Below are 20802 nucleotides of genomic sequence, written 5' to 3'. Positions count from 1 at the left end.
CTAATGTCGACTCAGGAGGTGATCGTGATCAAGAATATATAAACTTTATAGGGTAGTAAATGTCTCCTTCACTGCGTTGCCCACTTTTGATTAAAAATTATAATTCCCTCTGCAAGGGTAAAAAAACCAGTTTATTATCAGTGTGGAAGGCAGTCCACGAGGAAACGAACCACATGTCTTACCTTGCGTGAGGCGACACTATCACTGTGAACGGCAGTCTACGAGGTGACGAACATGCTTTAGAGTGCGCGTGGAGACAATATATAATATATAGTCGAAGTATTAACAATTGTGTGTATGTAAAATCACGACTTCGTCATTGATGTTGAAAAATGTCTAAATTCGTTATCTTTTTATAATAGGTGTAGTTTATTATTATTGGTTTGGATTAAGTTAGAATAATACGTTCTCAGCAATGCTTCAACTTAGCAAGTTTCTTCGCTGAGATTTTGATAGCGACTGACTTAATTTTGCTTGATTCTCAGTGATCAATGCCCCGAGAACAGTAATAAATTTGTACGCTTCTAGTGACTCTCTCGTTGATCTGGTCTTCCCCTTCTCTCTCAAATCCTACATTCAGCCGGGGTTCATACCGAACTCCTTCGTATATTCTGTGGATGTCTGTGGACTTCTGTACAGTGGATGTCTTTTGAAGTCCCTCGGTATCCCCTACTCGTTCCATTTCAAACCTTCCATGATTATTCCGCCTATACTTTCACTATTTTGTATGACCCAAGTTTTAGTTTTAAGCCCACACCATACTGTGTTCGCTTTATGACGACTAAATCGTTATGCTTGTATTCTCTCTCCTTCTTACGTTTTAGATTGAAGCCCCGCCTATTTTCTTCTTGTAATGCTTGAATATTTTCCTTAGCGTCTTGGCGAAGCTGTTTACGTTCATCTTTTAACTCTTGTATTAAGGTTTGCTGTATTATATCTCTGAACTCTGACAAATCAACAGTTCGCATACCCATACCAATCAATAGCTTGAAATAGGTTACTTTTGTACTTCTAGGCTCGACATTGTGTATTAGTTGTTGCTATAAATGGATGCTGTATCTTCTGTTGTTCACAATAATCTTTAACTAAATGTGATGTAAACGCAGCTCCTTGATCCTCCGATAGGATTCGCAATGGGTTGCCAAAAATAACTGCCTGCATTTCTAAACAATTGATAAGTTCTTCTACTCCAGTGCTCCTTGTCGGATACAACCACATAAATTTGGTAAACGCATCCACTATTACTAGAAGATGACTATACCTTTTCTTTGTCACTTCCATTGGTCCGACGTGATCGATATGGTAAGTCACAAGCGGTTTATCTCCCTTATCAATAGGAGTTAGAAATCCAACAAGCTTACCTGCCTTTGCATTAACTACAGTGCGTTCTACACAATTGCATATCACCTGAACTACTTTATCATTAAGTTTGGGGATATAATAGGATTAATTTTTCACTAAATCGTGAGGTTTCTTTGCTACCAAATGACCCTTTCAATGCGCGATTTGAATTATCACAATTTCCATTTGTGATGGAGCAACTATCAATTCGCGATTTGGGTCCTTGAACAAGATCTGACTCTCTACTAAATTTCTAATAACTTTTCCATTCGTCAGTCATTTGCGCTTCTTTCAGTCTGTGTTCTACACTATCGGTCAGCACAACACATGCTACTCTACTCAAGGCGTCGAGGAACGATGTTCAATTTTGCACTGATAGTCTTGTAAAAACAATACCCTATACTATAGACTACTTTCAGTTTGCTTAATCCGTTGTTGACACCCTTGCTTGGAATAATTATATCATCCTATACACCACTGTCACGTTCTCTTGTATGAGCTCTCTCATTACTAACATAATAAAGCGATTAAAAACCTTTGGCGAAAAAGAGATTCTAAAACTGAACGTAAAGAAACTCGTATTGTCCGGTCTGTGTAAAAAAAAAAATACTTTTGTGAATTTTCCTCTACCGGCACATGGAAGTTACAGTTCTTTAAATCTAACGTAGTGAAAATTGATGCTCCTTGCAACTTCTCAATCGCTCTTTCCATATGAACCATTGGAAAATTGCCCCTAACTATTTTTCCGTTTAATTTATGAGAATCGCAACATAAGCGTTTTTGTCCGCTCTTTTTCGCAACTAACACAATCGGTGAAGCATACTCGTAGGTGCTCGGTGGTATTATCTTTAGTTCAAGCCATTCACTAACGTGCTTGTCTACTAACTGGAGTTCACAATAGGGTAAACGCCGTGGTGCTTGATACACATCATCCGTTAAAATAAGTCTACTTTCCACTGGAGAAGTTACATTCGATTTGGCTGGTATCTCTCAACTAAGTCTTTTGCTTTCACTCTTTGTACATAAGAAATTCTCTTAATAATTCACTGCATGAATTATTATTCTTCGAATGTTCCACAATCTGTGTTCTTGATCTCGGTCTAAACTGTATGCCATTTTTCTGCACAATCAGACCTACACTTTCTAACAGAATTCTCTACCTAAAATTGCATTAAATGACATGTCTTTTTCGAAAAGTTATGAAATTCTACCCTTAGAACAAATCCATCTATTTTCATAGGTATTGTAAAACTTCCAATCTGTCCCAGTCGTAATTTGTCCCTTAGGTAAGATTTTTAGTCTGAATTTTAAATATATTTTTGCGCTCATTAAACACAAATCCGCACCTGTATCAATTAGAGCTTTAAGTTCCAAATCCCCGTAGAAAATAATCTTTAATTCCAGTCTAGAAACCGTAAAGGCATCATCTCATCTTTCTGAACCACACTGGCTGTTTTTATCTGATTTCTTGCCGAACTTTTCTTGCTTTTATGATTTATTTTTACCTGTGTTGAGGTTATATTCTGCCTTAATCTGTGGTTTTCCCACTCCTCGCATGTTTTGATATGCCCCATTTGGGCTTTTAACTGATTCATGGTTCTAGGCTGACATAACAAAGCTTTGTTGGATTTTGAGTCTGGTATTCCATTTACAAAATATTCAATTAAATCGTCGTCGTCGAGATCAATTGGTTTAGCCAAATCTATTAATGCATACAAATTTTCATGTTACGTTTAATTTTTTCTTTGTTGTTTTCCTAGCATTCGATGATTTTTGCTAATAATACTGTCCCTCATCGAATTTTTTAATAGTCCGAACTCATCTATTAACGATTTTTTTTAATAGTTTCCAATTCTCAATATCTCTCTGACTTCGTATAAATAATTTGGCGGCCCCACTAATCAATTGCTTCCCATAAAAAAATATTTGCAATTCGCTCCTCGGAAAAAAGAAAAAAACCACCTCGGATTTCGGATAGTCTCACACCTTCGCCATCATTTTCTGCGTCCCCAGAAGTTACGGTGGCAAATGATTCGTCTGCCTCCTCACTAACCCTTCTAATTTATTTTCTTCCATCTGAATTCCATAGTGAGCGAGTAATCGCTTTTGCGATTCCTTCTTTCTTCCATTTTTGTTCAATCCTAACTCAGTTAACTTCGTGCGCAAATCCGTCACAGGCAATGCCAAAATTTCTTCCTTATTCATTCTACAAACCTATGGGTATCATATATCCTATATATATAGGAATATAGCTATAAAAATTAAAATGCTTATTAAATCTAAAGCAGAATGATTTTAACTTTTTAGTTTAACATTATCCTCTTCCGATTTTATTTATTGTCTATTGCATCTCACCAAGTCTCCTGATCCCAGCACCTCACCCATAAAAAATGGAATTCTGCTCTCTCGAACTTCTTCTATGTGTGTGTTTCATCGTCACTGTCCACTTTTTGCTTTTCTCGTTGTACGCAACTCCGCTCTATTCCCATGCCGCCGTTAATTTGTGGCTTTGCAGGATGTCTGCAACTCAGCTCTAACGAACTTCTGTTTCTCTAAATGCTCTTATAAGAAGTGTTTATTATTAATATTGGTTGATAAACTTAGAATGCGTTTTCAACAATGCTTCAAATCAACACGTTCTTTCGCTATAAAATGTTGACTTAATTTTGCTTGATTATCAGTGATCAAGAGAACAGTAATAAACAATGCCGCTTCTAGTGACTCTCTCGTTGATCTGCTCTTTCCCTTCTTTTGCAAATGTATGCGTCCGATATGAGTGAATTATATTCCAATCGAAAGGTATTGTGTCAACCAGGTAATTTTTTAGTAACCAGGTAAGTAAATATGTTTTGATGCACTAAATTGGGACTGGCGTACCATTTTAGGGCCAAGATAAAATATTTCTTTATCTGTTTAAGATTAAGATGAAGATTATTTTTATTCTACTCCTAAAGACGCGTCGATTGGTACCTCAACTATACATTTCGTTCAGAAGTTCGACTTTTACAGATTTTTCCAAATGAAGACAGATTGTCGCTCTGTTTGCACTGTTTGATCAATCATGAAAAAATTGGAGATACTAAAATTGGAGATTTGTTACTAAAATTTGGGCAACTTTTGTTTTAAAATTTGAATACCCTATAATAATTTTGGTCAAAAGTGTACAAGGCAGTGAAGGAGACATCTCCGAGATCTCCTATAAAGTATATCGTAAGTTTATGATCCAGTGGAGGCTGCTGGCTTTCAGTTTTAGGTGCATCTCTTGAATTCGATGTGCTTATCAAGGTGGTCAAGGTATCAAGGTGGTCACCAAGGTACGATACTTCGTTAGCTTGATTAATCTGCATACCGTTTAGTAAAGGCGGAGAGAATGTTTGTCTATTAAGAGTAAACGTTACATGTTTACACTTTTGTTCATTTATTTTAAAGCGCCAGTCGGACAGCCACCTTTCCACTACTATAAGATGTTGCTTGCGTTGGGCATCTGGAGCGACTAAGGATAGCGGTATCGTCGTCGAACATTGACGTTGTTAGTTATGAGTTTGTCTGAATATCCGCAGTATACAAAACATATAAACACGGACCAAGTGCGCTTCCTTGTGGAACTCCAGCTTCGATGATGTAGTCGCCCGAAGTAGCTGCGTTGAATCTCACTGAGAATACCCTATTGTAGAGGTATGATTCCAGTAGCTTGTGGGTGTATGTTGGCTAATACGTTTTAATTTTGTGCATAAGTCCATTAAGCCAAACTCGGTCGAAAGCTTGAGATACGTCAAGAAAAATAGCGCATCAGTATTTTCGCTGTTCAAGCGTATTTCGGAAGTTAATCTGTTCACTTGCTCGTTGGTTCCGTGATTTCTTCGGAAGCCAAATTGGTGTGCCGGGATAATTTTGCAAGCTTCCAGATGTGGTGTTATTCGAGTTAGCAAGCATTTTTCAAACAATTTAGACAAACAAGATAGAATGCTTATTGGTCTGTACGATATTTATGTGGTGCACTTGAAGCACTTAAGAAAGGGTCACATAGCATGTCAGCGTGCAGTCCGTTGATAAGTAGTTTTAAATAAATTTAAGATTTTCATGTATGTTTCTTGTTAAAGAATTGCAAGAAATAAAAACAGTTTTAAAACGGAACTCATTGGAGTAACACGATTATTTACGGGGCTCCTCTTAACATTTGTTCCATCGAGACACCCTGACGTTTTCCCCCCTGTGGTAAGAGACTCAGGTTTAAAAAACTGGCACCTATAAGTGGCTGTAGAAAAAATTAAAATTCTCAGCCCAGGGTAGCTAAAAAATAAGGCTGCGATCTGGGTAAAAAAAAGCTCAGTTTAAATATCGTAGTCCTCTGTTGTTTCCCCCCAAGAGGTAAGGAACACAGAGAATAAAATAATATAAATGCCAATGAGCATAATTGAATAGAAAGGAAAAACAAAAATTTATAAATATTTTTGTTTCCTTCTATCGTGGTTGTTCCGGAACGACACCGGAATAATAAAAAAATGTATATATTAAAATATATATAAAAAATAAAATTTATGTCTTGGCGTATCCGAGGCCTACATCGAAAAAGTTAAAAATAAAAAGTAATTGTGATTACTTGATTGTGGACAAACGAACTTTAAAAAAAATAAAATTATAAAGGTGTAGGCGTATCCGAGGCCCTTCACCGGAAAATTTAAAAAACATCAGTCAAAGCAGCAGTGAGCACCCCAAGCAGAAGCAACATCCGATCGACAGCAACATCAGGAGCAACAGAGGCCAAAGCAACAACGGAAACAAAAGCATCGGCAAGAGCAGTAAAACAACATCAGCAATTATAGTCATCGGCAAGTTTTGTTTTCTTTTTGGTTTTATAACTTCAATTTAATTTTAATTAAAAAAAAAAGTTTTCAAGATGTCCACTAAAATCAAAAAATTAAAAAATATATATAATATTACAGTCCACTAAAATATCGAATGAAAAAAGTTTTCAAGATGTCCACTAAAATCAAAAAATATATGTAATATTACAGCCCACTAAAGAATCGAATGAAAATAATTAATTCAAGCACTTTTGTGGCCCCTTGCAGGATGTTCAAACATCAAGTTGAACATGGGAGCTAATAAAATAACTTAAAAAATGTTTAAATATTTAACATTCTGAAATAGAATTATATAATTAACAACATATTGTTATCCAATTATAATAATAACAATTTTTTAATACTGAAGAAAAGAAATTTATAAAAGCAAAATTACATATATACATATACAGTCCGCTATCTAGTGTTATCAAAGGACAATATAATGAATCTAAAAAATATATAAAATGTACACCTTTTTTGTGGCCCTTTGCAGAATTTTCAAGCATGGAACACGATAATAATTTCAACATAGAATGTAAGAGATCGGACCCATGGGAATAAGTAATCAACAGCATGGTTTGAAAGATGATCTCCTGCAGTCTAACCAAATATTTATGTGGTGCACTTGAAGCACTTAAGAAAGGGTCACATAGCATGTCAGCGTGCAGTCCGTTGATAAGTAGTTTTAAATAGATTAAAGATTTTCATGTATGTTTCTTGTAAAAGAATTGTAAGAAATAAAAACAGTTTTTAAACGGAACTCATTGGAGTAACACCATCATTTAAGGGGCTCCTCTTAACAATTAATGATACTATTAAATAGTTTGCAGACGACCTCTATAGCGCCTTTTGGAAGTTCGATCATCATCTTTGGCGTCAGTAAATCACCATCGGAAGCCATTTTTGGTTTTAGGTTTCTTATGACTTTTTCGATTTCGTTCGGCCGGAATGAAGGTGCAGTTGACTGAGGGGTAGCCTCTGGCTGAATGACTGGCAGGAGGAATGAATTTGAGGCAGGGTTTGGCTGGAAGACGCTTTTGTTTTTTGTCACCGCAAAATCAATAAGGTCTGAGAGCTTGGGTCGGTTGGCCAGTATGTGGGACTTCCAGGGGAAATGTTTCCAGTCCAGTTTATTTCTCACATTTATAATTGCATTGTACAATTGCCTTTCTTTGGGAGTCACTAGACGTGATCCCCAGTGCGTATGTTTGGCGTTGTAGTCTCCTGCGGCTATAAAACAATCCCCAAGTGAGAAGTTCATTGTAGAAGTCCTTAAATTGTCCTTCCGAGATTGAGAAATGAGGAGGGCAGTAAACGGCAGCGATTGAAACGCTTCCGTTTCTTGACTGAATTTGTTGCAAACCTTTTGAGAAAATGGTGTTAAAAGCGTTCTCTGATTAGAACTCCAGTTCCGCAATATAGTTCCGCCTTTAAAAGTTGTATTTGCTTTTAAGATGTGTTTCCACCAGTAGCATAACGTCAATATGGTTTTCGAACAAGAATTGGGACAATTCTAGTTTATGCTGTGAGTCTGCATATATTATTTAGACTTTTGTGACTGCCTCGAGCAGCTATATTACCATGTTCTGGTTTTGAACAAGTGTTTTTCATGGTCGTTTTCATGAAGGACCATGATACTTTGTTGGAGGGTAAGCATCATAGTTTCCGTTTTGCTATGTGGCTGTTCTGGGGCCTGTTGAGCGCTTTGCGAGTTAGGCTGAATTGGATTTTCCATTCTTTTTGGCGAAGAAGACGTTTTGCGTAGCTTTTGATGCAATGTACACGTTCTGTGAATTTTGGTTGCGACTCTTCAACTCCTTGTACACCATACATCCTCTATAGTTTGCCGTATGGTTGCCTCCGCAGTTTCCACATTTCATCACGGTACTGTTCTTGTTTGTAGTGCAGTGAGTGGACTTGTGGGCGTCACAGCAGACTACACAGACAGCCCGAAGTGTGCATTATGACCTAGTGTTTCCATACTCTTGGCATTGCACTGGACCGTTGCGTTTATGTTCGAGCCTGCTTTCTGGTTCGAGCTTGACCTTGAAGAGGGGTTGTGGCATTTTATCTTTATTTAGAATGTTAATAACATTCTTGGTGGAGAAGCTCTTTTCTTTAAGGGCGGTTTTTATTTCCACGGCGGTAACATCAGGTTCGATTCCCTTTACTACTTTTAGTTTTTCTGAGCATTGTCCAGATATTTGGACATGATTCGGAAGTGCTTTTAAGCCTTGGTTGAAACCTTTGTTTCATGGATGTTCCCTTTGATAAGCGGGCAACATGACAATTGACCTGGGCACTCAAGTTTTTCTCCCTGATATAGATTGGAGGGGGCTTGGGTTTTTTTGCGGTATCTTGCGCTGGTTTGCTTTGTAGTTGGGCTTACAACCGCTGACCATGTTTGTATTAGGGCCACCTAGCGGGCGGTACGGACGGTAAATTGGCCACATTAGGCGTAAGGGATAAGGCAGGACTGCATTTGCCTTAGCGTTTTAAGAGTTCTGAACTTTAGCCCTGACAGTAAGTCATTTTGTAGCAACCGAGCTCAAAAATCGCGTGCTTCCTTTTTAATCAAACTCTCGACCTGTACGGATGTATTTCTGCCATATATATCCGGCGAGTATAAACGAGAAAGTATAGAGCTAACCACAAAAAAATTTATGCAGCCTAAGCTGCTGCAATAAGAGTGAACCCATCCAATAAAAGTGAACCCATCCAATAAATGTGTACCCATCCAAATTCAAGATATTGGCCCAATTCGGTGTGTTACCGAACCCTCATGGGTAAGTCCAAGTCTGTGAGGTGCAGTACGGGTTAAGATGCCCTCATTCACTCGTTTTTTTTTTTTTATTATAGGGGACGGTAGTTTTTATAAGCCATTGCCAAGTACCCCAGCTTTGAAGTCGAAAGAGGCGATCATGGGAGCTCTAATTTCTACCCCAAGAGGGCAGCTGAATCCGACCGTGTGAATCTGGCAGCGAAGAGCAAAAGGAACCCCATCAGTCGTCATAATCAAAGCCCAAAAGCTCGTCAATTAGTTTGCGGTTCTGTTTTCCTAGTCAGACTGTTTTTTTTTCCTTTTTTCTTTTGGTAGTGGGCGTTTTTAATGAATTTTATCTTGTATTTCAAACTGTTTTAAACTGATTTTAATTTTTTAATGATTTTAACTTTGTTAAACTAGGTATTGTGGGCTTTTCTTTTAACTTTTAACTTAAATTTTATTTCATGTAGATTAATTAAAATTTTTAAATATCCGATCCCAGCCAAAGTCTACCCAATTATTACTTTTTTTTTGCATATACATACATATCATCTCGACTCAGAACCGTAATTTGAAATGAAATTAAAACGATAAAAATAAAATTAACGCCTTAAATGAAAAGAAATAAATTTGAAATAAAAATAATGTATATGAGTAGGTTGAGTAAATAATCACAGCACATAAAAATGTTTGAACAATGAAATCTTAAAATAATCCTAATTAATTGCTACAAATAAATATTCTATTTCTATTTCTAAATTTCTATTAATAAATATTAATTTTAGTGAACCCTGAAAATACTTAAAAACACTTATCTAAATACATATACAAATTATCATCTTTTGTCCTTAGACATAAAAGTTCGTTGAAAACAAAATAATATGTTAGGCTTTAACTCTAAAAATGTATATCTCTCCTATGTTTAATAAATACGCAATAATTATAATGACAGAGTAGAATACCCTGTTTTAACTCCATGCTGACCATAGAGCCGTCGTAAGTTCATCAATATAAAGGGGCCTGATGCAGGATCGCTTAGGAAACGCACTGGCCATGGTAGGGTGGGCTAAGGACGCCCCATTTACATCTCGAGGTGTGTAAAGTGGAAGTACTATGTTTATTCTTGTTTGTCCGTTTGTTAAGCTATCCTCTTGTCCGGCCGAAATTGGTTCGTTTTGCACGCAAATGAAATTGAATTATTCCAGATAACTAAGGGCACCTATAAGCTATAACCGCTACAAAACACCACTCTATTCGCTGACGTGACATAGCCGGAATTTAATGCGTAGCTTGCAAAGAACATCAGATCCTCTTTGTTCGACACAGTTTTCGTCAACCTCCCCCAGTAGGGCAAATCTGTTACTACTGGATCTGCCTTGTTCTTCGTCGATCTTCTGGACGCGGTTAATTATACCCTTGCAGAGGGTATTATAATTTTGGTCAAAAGTGTGCAACGCAGTGAAGGAGACATCTCCGACCCTATAAAGTATATATATTCTTGATCAGGATCACCTCCTGAGTCGATATGAGCATGTCCGTCTGTCTGTCTGTCTGTTTCTACGCAAACTAGTCTCTCAGTTTTAAAGCAATCGAGTTGAAACTTTGCACACACCCTTCTTTCCTTTGCAGACAGTATATAAGTCGGAACGGCCGGGATCGGTCGACTATATCCTATAGCTGCCATATAACTGATTGATCGGAAATGCCATAACTTAGGTGTTTTTTTAAGTTAGAGGGTTGGGATTTTCCACACATGTTATATTTGACCAAAATATCTTATGTACAAAATTTCGTAAGGATCGGCCGACTATGTCCAATAGCTGTCATAGAACGATCGAAATTGGCATAACTTTGGTGTTTTTTAAGTTAGAAATGACCTAGTGTTTCCATACTCTTGGCATTGCACTGGACCGTTGCGTTTATGTTCGAGCCTGCTTTCTGGTTCGAGCTTGACCTTGAAGAGGGGTTGTGGCATTTTATCTTTATTTAGAATGTTAATAACATTCTTGGTGGAGAAGCTCTTTTCTTTAAGGGCGGTTTTTATTTCCACGGCGGTAACATCAGGTTCGATTCCCTTTACTACTTTTAGTTTTTCTGAGCATTGTCCAGATATTTGGACATGATTCGGAAGTGCTTTTAAGCCTTGGTTGAAACCTTTGTTTCATGGATGTTCCCTTTGATAAGCGGGCAACATGACAATTGACCTGGGCACTCAAGTTTTTCTCCCTGATATAGATTGGAGGGGGCTTGGGTTTTTTTGCGGTATCTTGCGCTGGTTTGCTTTGTAGTTGGGCTTACAACCGCTGACCATGTTTGTATTAGGGCCACCTAGCGGGCGGTACGGACGGTAAATTGGCCACATTAGGCGTAAGGGATAAGGCAGGACTGCATTTGCCTTAGCGTTTTAAGAGTTCTGAACTTTAGCCCTGACAGTAAGTCATTTTGTAGCAACCGAGCTCAAAAATCGCGTGCTTCCTTTTTAATCAAACTCTCGACCTGTACGGATGTATTTCTGCCATATATATCCGGCGAGTATAAACGAGAAAGTATAGAGCTAACCACAAAAAAATTTATGCAGCCTAAGCTGCTGCAATAAGAGTGAACCCATCCAATAAAAGTGAACCCATCCAATAAATGTGTACCCATCCAAATTCAAGATATTGGCCCAATTCGGTGTGTTACCGAACCCTCATGGGTAAGTCCAAGTCTGTGAGGTGCAGTACGGGTTAAGATGCCCTCATTCACTCGTTTTTTTTTTTTTATTATAGGGGACGGTAGTTTTTATAAGCCATTGCCAAGTACCCCAGCTTTGAAGTCGAAAGAGGCGATCATGGGAGCTCTAATTTCTACCCCAAGAGGGCAGCTGAATCCGACCGTGTGAATCTGGCAGCGAAGAGCAAAAGGAACCCCATCAGTCGTCATAATCAAAGCCCAAAAGCTCGTCAATTAGTTTGCGGTTCTGTTTTCCTAGTCAGACTGTTTTTTTTTCCTTTTTTCTTTTGGTAGTGGGCGTTTTTAATGAATTTTATCTTGTATTTCAAACTGTTTTAAACTGATTTTAATTTTTTAATGATTTTAACTTTGTTAAACTAGGTATTGTGGGCTTTTCTTTTAACTTTTAACTTAAATTTTATTTCATGTAGATTAATTAAAATTTTTAAATATCCGATCCCAGCCAAAGTCTACCCAATTATTACTTTTTTTTTGCATATACATACATATCATCTCGACTCAGAACCGTAATTTGAAATGAAATTAAAACGATAAAAATAAAATTAACGCCTTAAATGAAAAGAAATAAATTTGAAATAAAAATAATGTATATGAGTAGGTTGAGTAAATAATCACAGCACATAAAAATGTTTGAACAATGAAATCTTAAAATAATCCTAATTAATTGCTACAAATAAATATTCTATTTCTATTTCTAAATTTCTATTAATAAATATTAATTTTAGTGAACCCTGAAAATACTTAAAAACACTTATCTAAATACATATACAAATTATCATCTTTTGTCCTTAGACATAAAAGTTCGTTGAAAACAAAATAATATGTTAGGCTTTAACTCTAAAAATGTATATCTCTCCTATGTTTAATAAATACGCAATAATTATAATGACAGAGTAGAATACCCTGTTTTAACTCCATGCTGACCATAGAGCCGTCGTAAGTTCATCAATATAAAGGGGCCTGATGCAGGATCGCTTAGGAAACGCACTGGCCATGGTAGGGTGGGCTAAGGACGCCCCATTTACATCTCGAGGTGTGTAAAGTGGAAGTACTATGTTTATTCTTGTTTGTCCGTTTGTTAAGCTATCCTCTTGTCCGGCCGAAATTGGTTCGTTTTGCACGCAAATGAAATTGAATTATTCCAGATAACTAAGGGCACCTATAAGCTATAACCGCTACAAAACACCACTCTATTCGCTGACGTGACATAGCCGGAATTTAATGCGTAGCTTGCAAAGAACATCAGATCCTCTTTGTTCGACACAGTTTTCGTCAACCTCCCCCAGTAGGGCAAATCTGTTACTACTGGATCTGCCTTGTTCTTCGTCGATCTTCTGGACGCGGTTAATTATACCCTTGCAGAGGGTATTATAATTTTGGTCAAAAGTGTGCAACGCAGTGAAGGAGACATCTCCGACCCTATAAAGTATATATATTCTTGATCAGGATCACCTCCTGAGTCGATATGAGCATGTCCGTCTGTCTGTCTGTCTGTTTCTACGCAAACTAGTCTCTCAGTTTTAAAGCAATCGAGTTGAAACTTTGCACACACCCTTCTTTCCTTTGCAGACAGTATATAAGTCGGAACGGCCGGGATCGGTCGACTATATCCTATAGCTGCCATATAACTGATTGATCGGAAATGCCATAACTTAGGTGTTTTTTTAAGTTAGAGGGTTGGGATTTTCCACACATGTTATATTTGACCAAAATATCTTATGTACAAAATTATGTACATAAGATGTACCAAAGAAATTGGCATAACTTTGGTGTTTTTTAAGTTAGAAAGATGGGATTTGGTACAGATTCTATTTTGGGAAAAACAATCCGATTTGTCGAATTTCATAAGGATCGGCCGACTATATCCTATAGCTACCATATAACTGATTGATCGGAAATCCTATAACTCCGTTGTTTTTAAAGTTAGAAGGATGGGAGTTTCAATGGATTCCTCTTTTGGCAAAATAATTCGATATGACAAATTTCAAAGGATCGGCCAACTATATACGATCCGCTATATATCTAATAATATAAGATGCGTGGCGCCACCTAGCGGACTGCGAAGTTATCTTTCCTTTCTTGTTTTTATTTTATTGCCTGCCGGATTATTCTGCGGGCTGAGCTTGCGCTTAATTTGGATGTAGCGATGTAATTTGGATTACAGTCTGTGTAGCCGCGGCCGCTTTGGTACATTCCGAAGTTGTTGTTTTTGTACTCGCTGTAGTCGTTGCGGTATTTTGTTTTGCAGTGATTGTCGCTGTGGTTGCAAAAATTTTAGCACTGCTTCTTGTTGGTGCGAAATTTGTTTCTGCCATTGGAGGGGTGGTTTAACACTGCGAACTCCATGACGAGGGAGTCGGAGTGAGCAGGGCGGCTGAGCAAGACCGTGCCCTTTGGCTTTCAGCCGTTAGTAGAGCCGGGTTGCTCTTAATCACCGATTTTTCCATTTAGGTATCGCGGGTTAAAATGTAAAAGTAGAAGCCGCGTCTTTGGTTCACTGAGCTTCTACGCTCGTTCTTTTGATCGTTGTTCATTGCGTGGCACTTATTTATTCAAAACAAGGCACATCACAACAGTTATAAAAAGCTTACCTATTGCTTCTAAATAAATTTTGGTTCAGCGTCTTTTCGTTTATATTGGGTTACCTCAGATTTTTTTTTTTGGTTAACTGTTTTATTGAAACGATTATGTTGCAGTTTTCCCGAAGCTCGGGCAAAGCACGTCCGCTCAGTCCGGTAGTTCGATCTTGAACTATATGAAATTAACAAATTTAAGTAGTTATAAATTTACTTAAACTTTAAAATAATTTATTAAAACGGTGATATTCTTAAAAATCAAAGTAATACGCTTTTAATTTTTACAGAAGCGGATTACACTCTGGACGATTCCTTTTGGAATGAAGAAAGTCCCGTTGGTGAGTTTTTTAATAATATAGTCATGTACACCCACACATACCCTAACTTTAAGTTTTTAATGTTCTTTTGTTCACTATATATTTGCTTAAAACTAATGAAAATTATCAAAAAACGTTGCTAGCTGCGGATGAAGCTGTCGATGTGGTGAGATGCAGAAAAGGTTGTGTTTTTGTAGAGATGGCCTCCGGCGATATCGATACTCTCATAAGATATCGAGTTCGATTGTGTTATGGTAAGCACTTAGGGTTGCCACAGTACCCCCCTCCTAGAGTTCCTGTTAGGAAAGATACTTTGCTGGGAATCTGACTCGTCGTCCTGATCTTGATAACTGATCGGTTGGCTGGGCAGTTGGCGCTGTCGTTTTCTCTTGAGTCGAGGGAGATTCGTTTTGGAAGATGTATGCCGGTTTAAGTCTGTCGATAGACACCTTGTTGTCTTTTGTATGTCCTTTGAGTGTAAAGTACTTGTCGTGCTTTGCTAGCACTTCGAACGGACCCTCGTAGTTTGCTTCTAGAGGGGTTTTGACTCGATCCACTCTGACGAAGACGTGGGTACAATGGTTTAAATCCGGGTGCACAAATTCCTGCGGTGTATGATGGTGCACTGGCTTAGTGGTTGGTAGCCGAGATATGGTTTTTTGAAGATCCTCGGCGAACTCAGACTCGGTATGTTTTTGTGTGTTTGGTGTAAAAAATCCGCCAGGGACACGTAGAGCGGTGCCGTAAACCATTTCAGCTGGGCTCAGCCCGATGTCGCTTTTAACTGTTGTACGTAGGCTAGGAGGATTAAGTGCAGGGAACTGCTCCAGTTAATAGGATCGGCGCATTTTAAGGCCGCTTTTAATGTTCTGTGCCAGCGTTCGATCATCCCGTTGGCTTGTGGGTGGTACGCCGTCGTGCGCAGGTGCTTAAAACCGCAAATTCTGGCGAGCTCTTGGAAAAGTGTGGACTCAAATTGTCGGCCTAAATCTGTTGTGATGTGGAGAGGGATTCCGTACAGAGCGAACCAGCCCGAAATCAGAGCGTTGGCCACCGATTGTGCTGTGATGTCGACTAAAGGGATTGCTGCGGGCCATCTTGAGAAGCGATCGATACACGTGAAGCAGTATCGGTATCCGTTCGATGATGGCAGTGGGCCAACGATGTCGATATTGATGTGCTCGAAACGGACGTCGCTGGCGGCATACTCTCCCAGTGGCGATTTTGTGTGTCGTTGGATTTTAGCTTTTTGACACGGGATGCAAGAGCGTACGATTTTGGCCACATCCTTCGCCATGTGGGGCCAAACATAGTGTTTGCCGACCAATTTATTCGTCGCCTTAACTCCTGGATGGCTCAGCGAATGCAGGGCTTGAACCACGGTTTGGCGTAGACATCTGGGCACGAACGGGCGTATCTGGTTATTGGCGACGTGGCAGTACAATTTGTTTGAGCCTGAAAGAAATAATTTGGTTAGTGAGATGGTATTTTCTGGATCAGAATTGAGTAGTGATTGTAATTCGTCGTCGTTTTCCTGTTCCAGTGCCATCTCGTCGAAGTCGATGTGTTTGATGGCTTCGATGCGTGAGAGAAGATCAGCCACGTTGTTTTCCTCTCCTGTGATGTGCCGGATATCGGTACTGAATTGGCTGATGAAATCCAGTTATCGCGCGCGTCGCGGTGATACTTTCTCGCTGTTTTGATTAAAAGCGTACATCAGCGGCTTGTGGTCGGTGAAAATTATAAAGTTTCTGCCCTCCAATGCGAACTTGAAGTGCAAAATGGCCTGATAGATGGCAGTCAGCTCTCTATCGTAGGTGCTGTACTTCTTTTGCGTCGGTGTGAATTTCTTGAAGAAGAAACCCAGTGGTTGCGTCTGCTCGTTGACAATCTGATGTAACACGGCACCCATGGCGTCATCGGAGGCATCGGTAGTTAGTGTTAATTGCGAGTTAGGTGCCATGTAGTTCAGCAACGTTGCGTTTGCAAGCTCGTTCTTGCAGGCGTCGAATGCGTGGTCGGCTTCTGTGGACCAGAATATCGGGGTCTTGTCGTTCTTTTTATTGCCTTGGATTAGAGTCTGGAGTATGTGTTGGTTATCAGCAGCACGTGGGATAAAAGGCCGATAGAAGTTGATCATACCCAGAAACTTTTTTAAATCTTTAGCTATAAGCGGTTTTTTAAAGTGGCGAATGGCTTCCACTTTTGCTTCGGATGGTTTCAAACCGTGCTGGCTGATGTCATGTCCCAGGAACGTGAGTTGTGATTTACCGAATTGGCACTTCTCGAAGTTCACGGTGAGATGTGCCTTTCGAAGGCGGTCGAGGATCGTACGGAGGTGTGTCTCGTGCTGCTCCGCGGATTCTGAAGCGATCAGAATGTCGTCGATGTATGCGAAAACAAAGTCGAGATCCTGTATTACGTTGTTTATGTGACGCTGAAAAGTTTGCGCTGCGTTGCGTAAGCCGAATGTCATGAACAAGAATTCGAATAGCCCAAAAGGCGTGATAATTGATGTTTTGGGAATATCTTGCGGTTCGACAGGGATCTGGTGATATGCTTTTGGCAGGTCGATTTTTGAAAATATCTTTTCACCGTGTAGGATGCTTGTTACATCCAGTATGTACGGAATAGGGTATCGATCCGGCACTGTTACGTTGTTTAGTGCTCTGTAGTCGCCGCATTGTCGCCACTCTCCGTTTGCTTTCTTTACCAGGTGTGATGGACTGGACCAGTGGCTTTTTGAGGGGCGGCATATTCCTTTTTCGATGAGGTAGGAGAACTCAGTCTGTGCGGCTTTGAGTTTGAGTCGTCGTAGGATAAAATCGCGTTGATTTTACGTTGAGGCGCGTGACATGTTGATTCGTGCAGCGTAGCTCGATCGATGAGTTTGCGTCGTTTCATATCGACGAGTAAGTCGAAATGTTGAAGGAAATCAGCTCCAATGATAGCGCAGTTGACGTCAGCTAATACGAAGGTCCAAACGAAGTTTCATCCCAATCCCAGCGACACTGTTATGCGTTTTTCTCCATAGGTTTGTATCTTCGTACCATTGGCGGCGAAAAGAAGCTTTGGAGTGAGCATAGTTTTTGCGATTCTGCAGGGTGGCATCACTGAAATGTCGGCGCCGGTGTCGATGAGAAATTGAGTTTTGGAGTAATTGTCGTTGATGGCGAGGCGGGCAATTGTGTTGTGGTTTTCTTCGAATTTGTCCGCCGAATCCGAAGACTGTTTTAGTTTTTTGGTTCGGAGGAAAACGAGCACGGTTGGCGACATTTCTTGGCGGCGTTGCCAAATTTGCTGTGGTACCAACACAAGCCTGAAGTCGGGACGCTATTGCGATCCGTTAATGTGGGTGAACTGTTCTTGCGGTAACGGTTTTTGAACAGCGCGTTGATTTGTTGCTCGATGCGGTCTAGACGTTCGTCGAAAACGGTGCTGCTGGGTGGCGCCGATTTGGCGTCAACGGTGCGTATATGGTGAAAATCGCCGACTTCCATGACTTTGTCTGCCAACTTAGCTAAATCTGCTAGGCGGGCGTCCGATGCTTGCAAGATCGCTTGCACTTGGGTTGGTAGGCGCTGCAGCCACAGTGCTTTTAAGAAAGTTTCGTCAACTTTGTTTGCGGCGAGTGCGTTTAACTCGTTGAGCAGTTGTGTGGAGCGCTTGTCACCAAGGTCAGTCTCCGAAATCAACGTCTGGATTTTCTTCTGCTCGCTTTCGCAGAAGCGTTCCAAAATGCACGACTTTAAGTTTTCGTACTTGCCTGTGCCTGGTTGGTTGACGATGGCGTCGGCAATTCGGGCCAGTACCGGTGCTTCGATTGACGCCAGGATTGTGTTGAATTTCGTGTCGTCTGTAGTTATTCCTGCCAGAACGAATTGGGCTTCGATTTGCGACAGCCATAATTCTGGGTGCTCGGTCCAAAAGGGCGGAATTTTAACCGCCACGCGGTTAATAACTACGTCGGAACCGCGAGTAACGGTATCGTGAAAGACGTCGGCGTCGTCTTGTGTGGTGTCGTTGTTTGCCATTGTAAGCACCGGTACTTGCGTCTATATAGTGATCACGTCGGGGTCACCAATTTAATGTTCTTTTATTCACTATATATTTGCTTAAAACTAATGAAAATTAACAAGCTGTCGATGTGGTGAGATGCAGAAAAGGTTGTGTTTTTGTAGAGATGGCCTCCGGCGATATCGATACTCTCATAAGATATCGAGTTCGATAGTGTTATGGTAAGCACTTAGGGTTGCCACAAGTTCATTATGTATATACAGTATGTACACGGGCTTCCATTAAAAAGCTTGAATCCTAGCTTATGCTAAGATTAGTAATTAAGCAGGCTTGGAACAGTACGCATGTAAAAATAAATTAATTGTAAGACCAAACTGAAGTCTTTTTTTTGTGAAACCTTTTTTACTCGACAAGGAAGTCCGATCCGAAAGATTCGAAAGAGGTTTTTAATCGAATACCGTCACTATCAGCCTATAACCAACTAAGAAGTCGTGGCTGAAGGCATCGATCTACAAATTTCATAGCTGAGACGAAGAGGTCTCAACTTTCCATCTAACTATATAAGAAATAGCTGCGGGCACAACATTTTCATACATTTTGAAAATTTTATTTCATTTATTGTATATGAGTGCTTAATTTTTTCCCAATTTTAACAAATGTGTTTTAACAGAACTTCCTAGAGCTTATCGGATCGGAAAACTAAATCTATACGATGGCCATGATGGTCATCTTTTGGTTTTTTAATTTTTAAGACTTGGAGAATCAAGTATCTTGAAAAGTAAATATTATTTTAAAATTTTAAAAGATGGTCATTGTTTATCACACTAATGGAAAACGAATTCTGTAGTTTTTTTTTGAAAATTTTCTTTACCTGTTCAAAAAATTACCAAAACTAAAAACTTAAAAATTTAAAAAACAAAAAGTTTTTTCTAATTCTAAAAGATTTTGGGTCAATTTCTTTTATTTCAACATTGAAAAAAAAAAATCAAGAAGTTGATTTTGAATTTTTTGAAAATTTTTAATTATGTTCAACTTTGAATAATATCAAAACGGTAGGTGGTTATTTAAAAATATTGATGGTCATTGTTTATAACAATATTAAAAAACGATTTCAGTAGTTTTTTTTAATTTTTTTTTACCTGTGAAAAAAATTAGCTAAACTGAACACTTAAATATTTCAAAAACTAAAAGTTTTTTCAAAATTCAAAAAGACGACCATTGGTCAAAAATCTAAATTTTTGATAATTTTTCAAAAATTTTCTTTTTTGAATATTTACCAAACGGGAGGTGGTCATTTCAAAATATTGATTGTGGCATTTTGATGGGCAATCGATTACACCCTTTTTTTCCAAAAAATATCATTTCACTAGACCCAACTTCTCGTAGCATTAACTTGACCATGTACGATCGCGTAAGCGGATAAGATCACAATTGTCAATACGTGAAAAAATTTGTTGTTTATAAAAATATGTAAATATATATAATATAATTTAAAATAATACAAGAAAGGAAAGCTAACTTCGGGCGGAGCCGAAGTTCATATACCCTTGCAGTTAAGGTGTTCCATTTCGATCGTTCAGATATATGGGGCCTTTAGGATATAGTCGGCCAATCCTTAAAAAATTTGGCAGATCGGATTATATTGCCCAAAATGGAATCCGTAGAAAGTCCCATCATTCTAACTTGAAAAACACAAAGTTATGGTATTTCCAATCAATCAGTTATATGGCAGCTATAGGATATAGTCGACCGATCCCGACTGTTGCATATAACTGATTGATCGGAAAAGCCATAACTTTGGTGTTTTTTAAGTTAAAGGGTTGGGACTTTCTACACATGTTATATTTGAGAAAATTATATTTCGTGCAGCCACCTGTGAAGCTTGGTGTTACATGGATATGTATTTTTGATGGGGAATATTTTTTTTGAGCTTGTGCATGTGTGTGTGCAATCAACTTAAAAATATACTAAAAATTCTTTCAACTTTTACGTTAATTGAATAAATAAAATTCGAAAGTTGGGCGGAGGAATTTGTAGAGGATTTATATAAATTAAATAAAATTAAAATCTTACCAATGCCTAAGTTGTAATTAAATAAACAAAATTCAGCCAAATCGGAAATACTATTTAATATTAGTTTTTGTTATAAAAAACATGTAAAAAATGTTATATTCAATCGTATAAAAAACTTTTAGAAAAGATATTAA

At 38.7% G+C, this 20802-nt stretch overlaps 1 protein-coding gene across 4 annotated transcripts in view; it reads left to right on the top strand.

The window, feature by feature from the left end:
* LOC6495749 (disintegrin and metalloproteinase domain-containing protein 12) overlaps positions 1-20802 on the top strand; it is a 573836-nt gene that overhangs the window by 152000 nt on the left and 401034 nt on the right. For all 4 annotated transcript variants that reach the window (XM_044717324.1, XM_044717323.1, XM_044717322.1 and 1 more), the window contains one exon: positions 14549-14599. In XM_044717324.1, the coding sequence (XP_044573259.1) occupies positions 14549-14599 (51 nt within the window). The remainder of the gene's footprint in view (positions 1-14548; positions 14600-20802) is intronic.

Source organism: Drosophila ananassae, chromosome XR (assembly GCF_017639315.1).
Source record: "Drosophila ananassae strain 14024-0371.13 chromosome XR, ASM1763931v2, whole genome shotgun sequence".
Lineage (NCBI taxonomy): Eukaryota > Metazoa > Arthropoda > Insecta > Diptera > Drosophilidae > Drosophila > Drosophila ananassae.
Note: the sequence above shows the minus strand (reverse complement) of the source record. Positions and strands in the feature narration are given on the sequence as shown.